The sequence below is a fragment of the Balaenoptera musculus genome, chromosome 12 (assembly GCF_009873245.2).
Source record: "Balaenoptera musculus isolate JJ_BM4_2016_0621 chromosome 12, mBalMus1.pri.v3, whole genome shotgun sequence".
Taxonomy (NCBI): Eukaryota; Metazoa; Chordata; class Mammalia; order Artiodactyla; family Balaenopteridae; genus Balaenoptera; species Balaenoptera musculus.
In genome coordinates, this window is record NC_045796.1 from 9,311,212 (window position 1) to 9,323,452 (window position 12,241).

Here is a 12,241-nt window from a genome sequence, read left to right on the forward strand (position 1 = left end):
CAAAAGGGATTATAAACTCCTTGAAAGCAGAGACACCCTGGCGTTGCTTCACAGCTGCAGGAGATTCAAGGACCGTGTACAAAGTAGGCACCAAACACACCTTATTGAATCACTTTGCTTTACAACTTTTAACTTTTTAACTACAAAAATAAAACATCTCCTTCCCCCCAGTACTGTCAGTGACGGAGCCAGTCCGGTATGGTTCGAGCTGATCAATGTAACCTTCAAGGAGAAGCAGGCGCTGGGACGGCCAGGCCGGGCTCCGAGCAAGCACGGTCTTGGAGGCTGCAGACCCAGGGCCCAAGGCAGACCCACCCTCCCCCCACCCCCCGGCTTCTGTCCTGTTCTTCAGCAGGGAATTCATGCACCGGGGGACAGAAGCAAGCTCTTCACCCAAGTTCCCCTCAAGATGTCACCTGAGCACAGGCTCTATGAAGTCACGTGCCCGGGAGGAACCTGGGAGGCAAGAGCGCCCGTGAGAAGCTGGGACGCGTGTGCCGCTCAGCTCTTCTTCACACGTCCCCTCGTCGACCATGCTCATCGTCAACAGCTCTCTTCTTTCCCGTCCCCTGAAACGCATTCTCCTTCCAAGTTAACGTCCACTGCTCGCCCGTTTTTCTCACTTGGCCCTCCTGCCTCCACCTGCCTCCGCACCAGCCTCCACTCCTTCTACTTGCTCTCCCTGCTCCTGAAGACAAAAATCTGATGAAGGTAAGTACAGCTGTACTGCTTTCAATTTTAAACAGTAACATTGGTAGCAGAATGTTGCCACAGATGCTGAGTGAATAAAGAAAAGCAGACAGAGGTGGATTGACTGCATAAAACACTAGAGGGGCAAGGAGGCTGAGAGAGCCCACTGCACTGTGACACTAGGATGACTCTGGTCGTCCCACGACCTGTGGCTTTGGGGACATAATGAGGGGCAGAGCCCAGTCTAATGGGCGGGAGCGTGAGTGGGAGACGGGAAGTGGAGAGAATAAAGATGAACTAATGGAAACAAACCCAATTCAGCTCGTGTCGTTTCAAGGTCAGGTGCGTGCCAGTCCCTGGGGGTACCACGATGACTCAGTTCCCTCCCCGCAGGCCCCCGGGATTCGGGGGCCAGACGGAGCCCTGGCGTGACAACCACCGCGGGCCCTGAGGGACAGGGCGATGGGCAAGACTCCACAGGGAGGCGGCAGCACCTTTGGGCCGGCAGGTCCTGCTGACGGGGACACGCAGGCCATGCCAGTTACCAGGTGGGGGGTCCCCGGGCTAGCACACACGGTACCAACAAAAAGAACACGGTTCCTTCCCTCGAGGCTCCCAGAGAGAAGTACGCAGAGCAGCTGGACACACCACCGAGTCATGAAGACCAGTCTAGGAGGGTTTCTGGAAGGCAGGGGTGGTTCATCACGCCAAAACCTCTATGGGTGAGCAAGCAATTTTCCTTGGCAGTCGGCTAAAAAGCAGTTAACGGTGGATTAGAGAGGAGCAGAAGCAAGGTGCTAGTGGGAGGTGGGGAGCAGGCTGGAGATCTGAAAACTTCAGTTCTATCGTTCCCTCTGGAGTGCGGAGACAGCACCTCACTACTACCTTCCGACGGCCCCACAGCACACGAAGGTCCTCAGTGAACCTGATAAGTAACCGACAGAGGAAGCCGCCATTCCCAGAAGGCCCGTGCCAGCTTCCCCCGACTGGAGCTCGCGCAGCCCCTACAGCCCCGGCCACACGGAAGCCGTACAAAACGCTGTTAAAAACCCATCAGAAAGGACATTAAGAGAGCCATTTACTTTAACGGGATTTTGGACATGGAGCAGCTTCAGGGATGCTCCTCGCCCGCCAAGACAGGCTCACATTTCATCCACAGGCTACCCCTCTGCACAGCTCGCCAGGAAGGCTATTGCACAACCACGCCCAACAGGGCTTCAGTGCCTCCGGGGGAGGGGGCCCCACCTGATCTGCCATCTGTCCGCGGGTCCATGATGACGAACTCGGGCCGCAACTTGCTGATGCGCCGCCCCTTGAGGATGGGCACGAGCCCGCCCAGGTGCTCTAGGTAGAGCGTGTAGCAGGGGCCGCCCACCTCGGGGTCGTCCTCTGTGCGCTTCATGGTGCAGTGCAGACGCTCGCTGCCGGTCGACGGGTAGCTGACGAAGTCTCGCATGTTGCTGGGGTCTGGAATTGGGGGCTGGAGGCAGCACACAGAAGGAAGAGAGTGTGGGCACCACTGATACTCGGCACCGGCTGCAGCTCAGGGAGGGTTAACTACGTGCCGTGAAACAGGGACTCGCAGCGCTGGGTGTGTGTCAGAGTGCCAGCGGTTAGGACTCGGCGCTTTCACTGCTGGGGCCCGGGTTCAATCCCTGGTCAGGGAACTGCGATCCCACAAGCCGCATGATATGACCAAAAAAAAAAAACAAGAATCTCCTGGGGGCTTTAAAAAAATACCTAAGCCAGGATCCCACCTCAGACAATGAAACTGGAATCTCCAGGGGATAAGCCTGGGCATGTGCATTTTCTAAAAACTCCCCAGGTGATTTCAATGTGCAGCCAGGGTTGAGAATCACTATTGCAAAACCAAGATTGTAAACCAACTTGAAAAAAAAAATCATAACAGGTTCTAAAACTCTGTTTTACAAAAAAAGTAACCAACAAGCCAATCTGATACTTAAGAAGCAAAGATAGAAAACAAAAAAAGAGAATACAGAAAAGAACCTAAGGTGCAGAGGGCCAGAGGCTAAGGGGGAAACCCACCCTTGGACAGCAACTGGCAGCTATGTTCCACACACCCCCACTGCGAACAGACCAGTTTCCGGGTTACAACCCGTATAAAGGACAGCTGACAGTGAGTGCTGGCAGGGGTCAGCTTCCTCAGCACAGTGGTGAGGAAAGCAGGCCCTAGGACTGAACTGGGCTCAATCCCGACCATTCTCGTAACTATTGATGGAGCGAGATACCTGGCTTCTAGGAACACGTTTCCCGCTTTCTCACGTGGGAACAATGGCAGCTTCTGCCCACAAGTCAGGACGGAACGGACGGACTGACCGTCGGGAGGCCATAGCAGTCAGGCTCGGAATACTGCCTTTACCACAAGAAAGCTCACATCCATCACACAAGGCGAGTCCCCCAGGGACACTAAAGCTAGGGACAGACAGCACACGGGGAGGACCACGGCAGAACTCTGGGGCGCCGCACGGCTTCTGTGGTCCTGCTCTGGGCCTCTGGCCCGTCTCCCTGACTCTGCCCTCCTCCCGGCGGTCCTTCTGGGGCAGGCAGGCAGCCAGCAGGGTGAGGAAGGAGGAGGGGGAAGGCTTTACCTTGATGGTGGGGATGAAGGCAGTGGAGAGGTAGGAGCAAAGGCGGGGGGGCAGGGTCAGCTTGCTGACGTCCTTGTCCTCTCTCAGGGCGCTGGCAATGGCCTGCTGGCACAGCAGCTGCAGGCTGGACACCCGGTGCTCCACACGTACCACGTACAGGGCCGGTCCTGACGCCATCAGCAGCCGAGAGTCCCGGTGTCCCCAGCAGATGGAGATGATGGGGCGCTGCAGGGAAGGGAAGGGAGACTACGTGTAACCTTTTGCTCTTGTGAAAAGCAAAGAAAGATCACGCTCTCTGTGTCAAGCAAAATAAAACGATCTAACAGATTTTTAGAAGGTTGGTTTTAAAAAGCACAGTCGAGGATATTAAATCCTACATTATAAAAAGTCGGTATTTTCAGGCTTCCCTGGTGGCACAGTGGTTACGAATCCACCTGCCAATGCAGGGCACATGGCTTCGAGCCCTGATCCGGGAAGATCCCACATGCCGTGGACCAACTAAGCCCGTGTGCCACAACTACTGAGCCTGCGCTCTAGAACCCGCGAGGCACAACTACTGAAGCCCGCGCATCCAGAGCCCGTGCTCCGCAACAAGAGAAGCCACCGCAACGAGAAGCCCGCGCACCACAAGGAAGAGCAGCCCCCGCTCGCCGCAACTAGAGAAAGCCTGCGCGCAGCAACGAAGATCCAACGCAGCCAAAAATAAAATTAATTAAGAAAAAAAAAAGTCAGTATTTTCATTGAAAAGTAGTTTGATCCCCAGGCCAGAGCACAAAGCACCGGAATAGTGTTACCAAATTCTTTTACGTGTATTATCTCATTTAATTTGGTGACATAAAACCTAACTTAGCTCCATATAATGATATCTCTGCCAGGAGATGCAATCAGCCTGGGGTACAGTAACCCGTATTCCTTACTGAGGCTCTGGCTACCTGGATCCTCAAGTAACAGGGGTAGTTCCCAAGGCTTGGAGAGGTAGGGAGGAGGTAGACCAGATGGCCCTTCCCTTTTGTCCTGATATGGAACATCTCAGAGTCAGATCAACAACACTGGATTTGAGTCACAAGCTCATGACCCAGGAAATAATATAAGTCTCGTACTTTCTCATGAGTAAAAAGGGGGCTGTGAGGATTAAAGGAGATGAAAGATATCAGAGTGCTTCTGGGACTCATCACAGGTGATAACCCACAGATATTCAATCACTGTTATTCTCAGCCATCCTTGAGCCGATGGGGCAGGAAAGGGGAGGGAGAGGAACACAGTGCCTGTGGCAGCTGCTCTAGGGGTTTGTGGCCATTATTTACTTTGAAGAGGCAGGCTGGAATCCAAGTATGCAAGTTAGAAACTGGCTGCACTGGAAAAAAAAATCCAAAGCTCAGGGGTGCCATCTAGGAAAGATCAGCCAAGGAAGAAAGAAAGACGTGGAGGGTTGTGATGGAGAAGCAGCGAGAGAATTTGTTCATTCTGATCCAGACAGATGGAATTCCAATTTAATGAAGTCTTGAGGGGTTTCAAAGATCAGAAGTGGGGATACCAGATCTTTTATACAAAACAGGAAGAGAACTTTCACAACACTTTAGTGACAAGCATCAAGATAAAAGAAACACATGAAGACACTTGCTTAAAATAGCCTCCAGGGTCAGCTAATTCTGGCTTCGAATTCAAAACAAAAATGCAAGGCTGAAGATAACTCATCTTTCATTTCCATCATAGCGAGGCCGGGCAGCCGATGGGTAGGACCACAGCCGCAGTCCCCTGGAGGAGGCTCATAGGGCCTGGAGCTCAGTCTGGTGGCTTCAGAGTACTTCCAAGAAGGGCCTCCTTATAAAAGGACCCCTCACAGAGGGTAGACCCCCACAGAGGAAACTGTTAGGTTAGAGCAAGACGTAATCACTGCCGAAGACACGGCAGACGACACATAAAAAATATACGAAAAGAGTTTCTTCGGTATGACCAACCCCCATAAGTGCAGTTTAGGACAAAACTCTATTAGTAGCATAATCATGCTTGATCTTAAAGCTGTAAACCACCCTGCCAACCCCCAAGTCTCCGAAGATAATATTTGCAACCTACAGCTCAAATAATGAAGAACCATTTCCAATTAGCACAATCTGACTTGGTTGGAACTGGTTGCAAAGATACCAGAGACCTCTTTCTTCCAATTTTCCATGAGTTTTGAATCCATCTACCTGATGTCCCAGTGGTCACAATGCAAGAACACATATATTCATCCTCTCTTCCCCTCCCTCCTCCTGGTTTGCTTTTCATAGTAATTACCTCTGTGTTACAGCTGATTACATGTTTTGGGAGGGTCTTCTATAAGATTATCATTATGATAAGTACGTTATCTCATAGCTTTGTAAAAAGGAATTTAAACCACTTTATAGACTTTCAAGTCTATAAACTGATGAAAATCCTATCTGTTATAATTACAGGTATAATCACTACCCATCTTAACAAAAATTAACAATCAGGTCTTAAAAACTTACTACATTCCAGTAGCACATTAAGGTATCTTAGTAAGCACCCATGTGATCTCATTTAATCCTCTCAACTCTGCCACACAGGCATCATTATTCCCAGTTGACATATGTGGAAACTGAGACTAAGAGAGCTACGTAACTCACAGCTGATCAACAGGAGAGCACGTTCTCACCCATCCCCCACCCCACTGCCTATGCTCCTCTTACTACAACGCGCTGCCTCTCCGTCAATCACAAATACAGTCATGAACCCAAATTCTCCCCACAGTTCTCCCCTTAATCCGCCTGGTCAAGGCTATTTTACTCAGAAACAGACGCAACAACGGATGTGTAGAAAAGGCAAACAGACAAGAGGAGAAACGAGCTGCATAAACCGCAAGTGGGCGATGACCGGAATAACTCATTACGGCAGAAAAGAGCCCCCAGGTCACGTGGGCCCGCGCTCGGAGGGAACCCAGCCACGCAGGGCTGCCGGGGGAGCGTGAAGCAGCAGGAGGTGGAGGAGGGGCTGTGCCCTCCACACCCGGCGTCACGAAATGAGGGAAACTGAGAATTCTCAGCAAGGAGGAGTGAAAGGACTGAAAACTAGAACCGGGAAAAAAGACCTGGAATTATCTGGCCTGGAGGAGTGATGCCTGCAGGGTCTCAAAGGACCTGTTATCTGGAGCAAGGTGACCAGGAAACCCCCTTTTCTAAGAGCAGGACAAGACCACAACCACTAGGAATTTATAGTACAGCGTTCACTTACTTGCCCAAGTCAGTGATGATTTATTTATTTCAGCAAAGGGGGAAAGCACACTCATTTAATTTATTTTTACAGCATATGCCCCACGTAAGATAATAAAGTAGCAAAATAAATACTGGTGCCTTTGCCATAATAAATCTTAAAGCTGTATTAGAAAAGTAAGGAAAAATTTACACCTAGTGAAAGCTGATACTCTTGTCTGAAGATTTTGAGGCATCAATGACATGGGGAAATTGACTGTCATAGTTACCATTGAGTCTGAGGCCAGTAAGTAGGGCCGTGACCTCTCAGGATCCCTGTAAGTCCTGTAAGCCCGTAGGAAGTCCTACTACCTGGAATCCAATGCACAGCATGGTGATTACAGTTAACAATACTGTACAAATACTTAGAAGTTACTAAGAGAGAAGATCTTATATGTTCTCACCACAGAAAAGAAATGGTAATTATGTGACATGAGGGAGCTGAGAGCTAACCTCACGGCAGTAATCATATACGTATGGCAAATCCAGACGTTGTAGACCTCAAACTTACAAAGTGTCCATATCAAATATATCTTAATAAAGCTGGAAATAAATAAATAAGAAAATTAACACACACAACAAAACCCTTTTATACCTTGTTTACACTTTTATAGTTTTTTACATGTCATCTTACTTTTTACAAGTCCCATTTCCTGCTGGTGCTCATCTTCCTGTGCTGTTTACTGGCGCTCCAGCCTGCAAAGCCCTCAGTACAAGCGTGCTGTTTTCTCAGAAAGGACAGGAATCAAGGCGGTGGTAAACGCACGTGCCCGCAGGCACAGGGTTGGGGCGTCCTGATTCAGCGGCCCCGGCCCCTGGGACCCGCCGCTGCAGGTAGAACAGGAATCCCCTGCTCACTGCCCCCGGCAGAGCGCGTCCAAGCGCATCTTCCCCAGGCACGTCCCACCCACCAGGATTAGCTGCAGCGGAAGAGAACCGTGTCCAACATTCTCTTCCAGCGAACCTGGGAACACGCGAGGGTGCACACAGACGCGACTCCCGCAGATGAATGTTTTTGTTTTTGAACAGCTGCCATCTGCTAGGGAGAAACTCAGCTGTCAACGTGTGGACTTCATCGCTTTCTCAAATTGCACAAAATGACTATTTTTAGAACCGATGGCTAGAACTTAATTTGTGTAGGTATTCGGCACGTAAATCTAAGGCAAAAGGGCAAGACAACGAGCTGCATCTCGGGGAGCATCCGCGTGGCGGGGACCTGGCGCTTTGGTGAGTTGGCTGGCCCGATGCCAGGTGTCCCTGGGCCGGAGAGGTACGAGAGGAGCGGCCCATGGACAGACAGGCCGTCCCTCTCTCTGTGTCAGACGCCGGCTGCTTACGAGGAAAGCGGCTTAGTCTGCTCACCCTACTTCCGCTGCCGCAGCATCATGGAAGGTCAACGGCCTGGTTCAGTCCCTTACGGCACCGGAGAGACGCTAAATGCCTCCCGACCTCATCTCCTGCTGCTACACGATCCAGGCCATGCATCCGTCCAGTCCTGTACTCGCCTCCTGAGCTGTCCATCGGTCAGTCAGTAAACCCCTGTCAAATGTGTGTAGTGGGCCAGACACATGCTGGGCGTTTGGGGACTGACAGGGAATAAAAGAAACTCCCTGCCTTCATGGAGCTGACACTCTGAGGAGGAAGGGGAGAGAGAGAAGTGCCTCAGGCTCTGTGACAGGGACCGACTACCTGACGGTGTCAGCTAGTGAAAAATGCTACAGGTAACAACAGTAGGATAAGGGGCTAGAGGAGTCCTCTAAAAACTTAAAAGGGAATAAAAAGCAGGGTGTCCTTTCCACGTTAAAGATAAGCTATTCAAGCAGGATTAGAGTCAAGAGACAACAAAAGGGTCAAACCAGCTACACTGGCCCAAGAGAGAGAAAAAGAGGCCGTCCAGGTGCGCGGCTGCTGGAGCCCCGGGATGAGGAGTCAGACCCCGGGAATGTCAGAGGGGTCTCCTGTCTCCCAACCGCTTTCCCTCCTTGCTGAGCTCCCCTAGGAAGAAGGTGGGGATCTCTGTCTTAGAGGAAATGCACTTCAAATGCTTCACAGCCCGTGGTAGAAGGGGGTGTTTAATGTTTGTACGGGCAAGTACACAGGAGGAAAGCCTTCCAGAAGAGTTCACTTTTAAATAGACCAAGGTGGTGACTGTTCACCGTAAAACTGTGTTGGCTGGAGCCATGGACAATTTTGAATATTAAGTTGCGATAATCTGGCCACCAACTAAGCTGCAGTAATAAAAGCTAGCTCAGGATTCAGTCGCCCAAATCTCCGTTTTGAAAGAACATGCTGTTCTTGTATTTAATAAGCAGACAGCCCAGAAGGGACTTTCTCAGCTACTTACAGCAAACAATGGGAAAAGCACACCTGTGGCAGCTTTGAGAGAACAGGTACAATTAATTCTCAACAAAAAAAAGGCAAATATAGTTTTGCTAAAGAATTCTCCTTCAAGAGCACCGAAGTCTATGACCGTAAATGCGCGCTCTCACTTGATTTTTCGGTTCCCACACCTACCATCTTCCTCTTTTAATTTTCTACCCAGATATCTTACAGCAACACCTGAACCTTACAGAATATAAGGCAACTCCACCAACTTGCCTTTAATGTAAAAAAAATTCATAAAGCTAAAACACACACACAAACCAACCAACCCACCCAAAAAGCCCAACCATCCAACCAAATAAAAAACACACAGACCTGAATTACTGAAGCCTGTGAACTTCAGTCAGTGGTGCTAACCCTCAAAATCTGTGGTCAGAGGATCAGATATGCGATTACATGTAGATGGTTACAGAGAGCACCTAGTGTGATCGACTCTAGACTTTTAAATTACGACAGGAAGGAAAAGAAAATAAATTACAGTGTATTTCCTTCTAGGAGCTTCAACCACAGGCATTGCTGTTACGAGTAACTCAGGAGAATCAGTTTTAAAGTGAGGCTGCCGCAAGTTTGTGCCGGGCAACGGCTTTGTACGCAATAACCTACAATCTCATTAACTTGGAAATAAATTATCCAATCTAAACTGCATTTAGTTCTTTTTATAAACAGCCCAATAAATTGCCTAACTTCCTTCCTGCTATAAAAACGTTCCTGCCTTTGGACAACTTGAATAGCATAGTACAGACATGTGATTCTAGAATCATTACAGACAACAGTTAAGTTGGTGCTACATATAATCAGTATTGTACTTGGTTTTTAATAGCATCATTATTTAACTTTATATTATTGAGGCGATTTTTCCAATGGTTGAAACAGACCCTCCAATGAAAAAAGAGTCAACAGTTTATTAAAATGCTGAGACACTGTGTGAATATCTTTCTCCAAAGGAAGGTGAGCCAAGCCCCTCTCTTATCCCTGAGCCTCAAATAGTTTAAATTCAGGACCTATGTTAATTTCATGGGATAGTTGATGAGAACTTTTGCAATGGTTAAGGCTGTCGATCTTTTACTACATTCTAAGCACAGTGAAGATCAGAAAAATGAACAAATCATGGTCTTTGACTTTAAGAAAATAAGGCAAGTAAATACCTGCCAGAGGTATTAAGCAATGCACTGGCAGTAGGGTAACAATTACTGTGTAAACAAGGTAATCTCTCCTTCAATCCCAAACCCATAGGAACTCCAATATCTACATTTATTTTGCCACACACCTTGGCCACATGCTAACGGCCTCAACTCTGCTCCACTTTAGCTCTTCCTGGGTTCACCTCATCACCTAGAACTACTTCACATCTAAAATAGGAACCTGAATTTCCTATCCAAGCGCAGCTTCCCATCCTGTGTTTATCACTTCTTCCTGAACATGCCTTATTACGACTTTATATTACTTGCCGGTCTCAGGTCATAGAGCAGATGCTACCCACCAAGGTTCCCTGGCTGCCCATTTCTCTACCATCCTTCGCAGATCCCTGAATTCCTTCCAGTTTTGGTCTGTCTCTCTGCTACATGAACCTCTCCCATTCCTAATTTCAGGCAGCCTGTACCACTTCTGCCTCTCAGGGTTGCAGAGGCGGCCTGGGCAATGTTGACTCTCACTTTAAAACCACGCTGTCCTGCTCTGGCCGGGGCTTGATTTCAGCTTGTTACCTTGAAGGGCTCCTGCATCACGTTCTACACACTAGCACTCAGAGCTTTGGGCTCAGGGCCAGCTGAGTAGGAGCCCCTCAAATTATGTTTGCTGGATGCTTGAACAAACGAACAAACAAATACATTTATCTGCCCACAGAAGATATTACACTGTCAAAAGATACATTTAAATCCTATAACAACTCAACAACAAAAAAAAACTAGCAATCCAATTAGGAAATGGGCAAGGGTCTTGAACTGACATTTTTCCAAGGAAGATATACGAATGGCCAACAAGTACAGGAAAAGATGCTCAACATAACTGATCTTCAGGGATATGCAAATCAATACCACAATGAGATAACACCTCATGCCCATTTGGATGGCTATCATCAAAAAACCAGAAAATAACAAGTGCTGGCGAGGATGTGGAGAAGCTGGAATCTTTGTGCACTGCTGGGGCGAACGTAAGATGGTGCAGCCACCAGGAAACAGTACGGCAGCTCTTCAAAAAGTCAGACACAGAAGTACCATATAACCTAGCAATTCGACTTCTGGGCATTTATCCAAAAGAACTGAAAGCAGCAACTCAAAGAGGTATTTGTATATCCCTGTTCGCAGCAGCATTATTCATAACAGCCAAAAGCTGGAAGGAAACCAAACATCCATTGATGGATGAATGGATAAACAAGATGTAGTGTACACATACAATGGCATATTATTCAGCCTTAAAAAGGAATGAAATTCTGACACAGGCTACAATGTGGATGAACCTCGAGGACATTATGCTAAGTGAAGTAAGCCAGACACAAAAAGACAAACACTGTATGGCTCCACTTATATGAGGTACGTAGAACAGTCACATTCACGGAAACAAGAAGGTAGAGATAGTTTCGGTTTTGCAAGATGAAAAAATTCTGGCGATTGGTTACAAAATAATGTAATACACTTAAAAATGGTTAAGACAGTAAATTTTATGTTATGTGTATTTTACTACAATTAAAAAAAGATACATTTAAGTAATTAATGCCTGCACCTAATTACAAATTTCCCCAAATCTGGTATACCTGTCTCTCTGATGAGCTGGGTAAGGTTAGGACATAAGTCCCTAGTTTATTATCACCCCCATCAACCGTCAACTCGCTCTCAGACTACACTCCACTACACTCCACTGTAGTGGAATTCTGCCTCCACTATAACTGATCCAGACCAGAAATGAGGCGGTCTAAAGATTTCTGGGAAATAAAAACAAATAGAAAGGGGCCCACATGTGCACACTTTCTTAAACATCTTTAAGCTTTTTTACTTACTGTTTAACAATAATTTAGTTTAACTGTAAAAGTACATTACTGGCATAACAAACAAAATCAGAGAAAATAAATGTAAATTCAGCATTTACTTCTCTGCAAGTTTCTGATTTTTACTTCAGAATGATGATAAACACCAGCTCACTCTGCTTACTCACTGTGCACTCATTTGGGAATGGAAATGGGTGTATTTTGGTTAAAAGGCAAAAACTTCTTTTTCCCTTACTTCTTCTGGTTTATACCCCATAATTTAATTTAGATCAACAAAAGATTAAAATCTGTCAAAGATAATTACAATGAGTAGAACCAGCTCACGAGCATTT

The 12,241-nt window shown here is 47.7% G+C and overlaps 1 protein-coding gene across 3 annotated transcripts in view; it reads right to left on the minus strand.

The window, feature by feature from the left end:
* Positions 1-12,241, minus strand: part of TULP4 (TUB like protein 4) — a 234,294-nt gene that overhangs the window by 22,159 nt on the left and 199,894 nt on the right. For all 3 annotated transcript variants that reach the window (XM_036871447.1, XM_036871445.1, XM_036871446.1), the window contains 2 exons: positions 3,300-3,524; positions 1,936-2,170 (listed from right to left, as the gene is read on the minus strand). In XM_036871447.1, the coding sequence (XP_036727342.1) occupies positions 1,936-2,170; positions 3,300-3,524 (460 nt within the window). The remainder of the gene's footprint in view (positions 1-1,935; positions 2,171-3,299; positions 3,525-12,241) is intronic.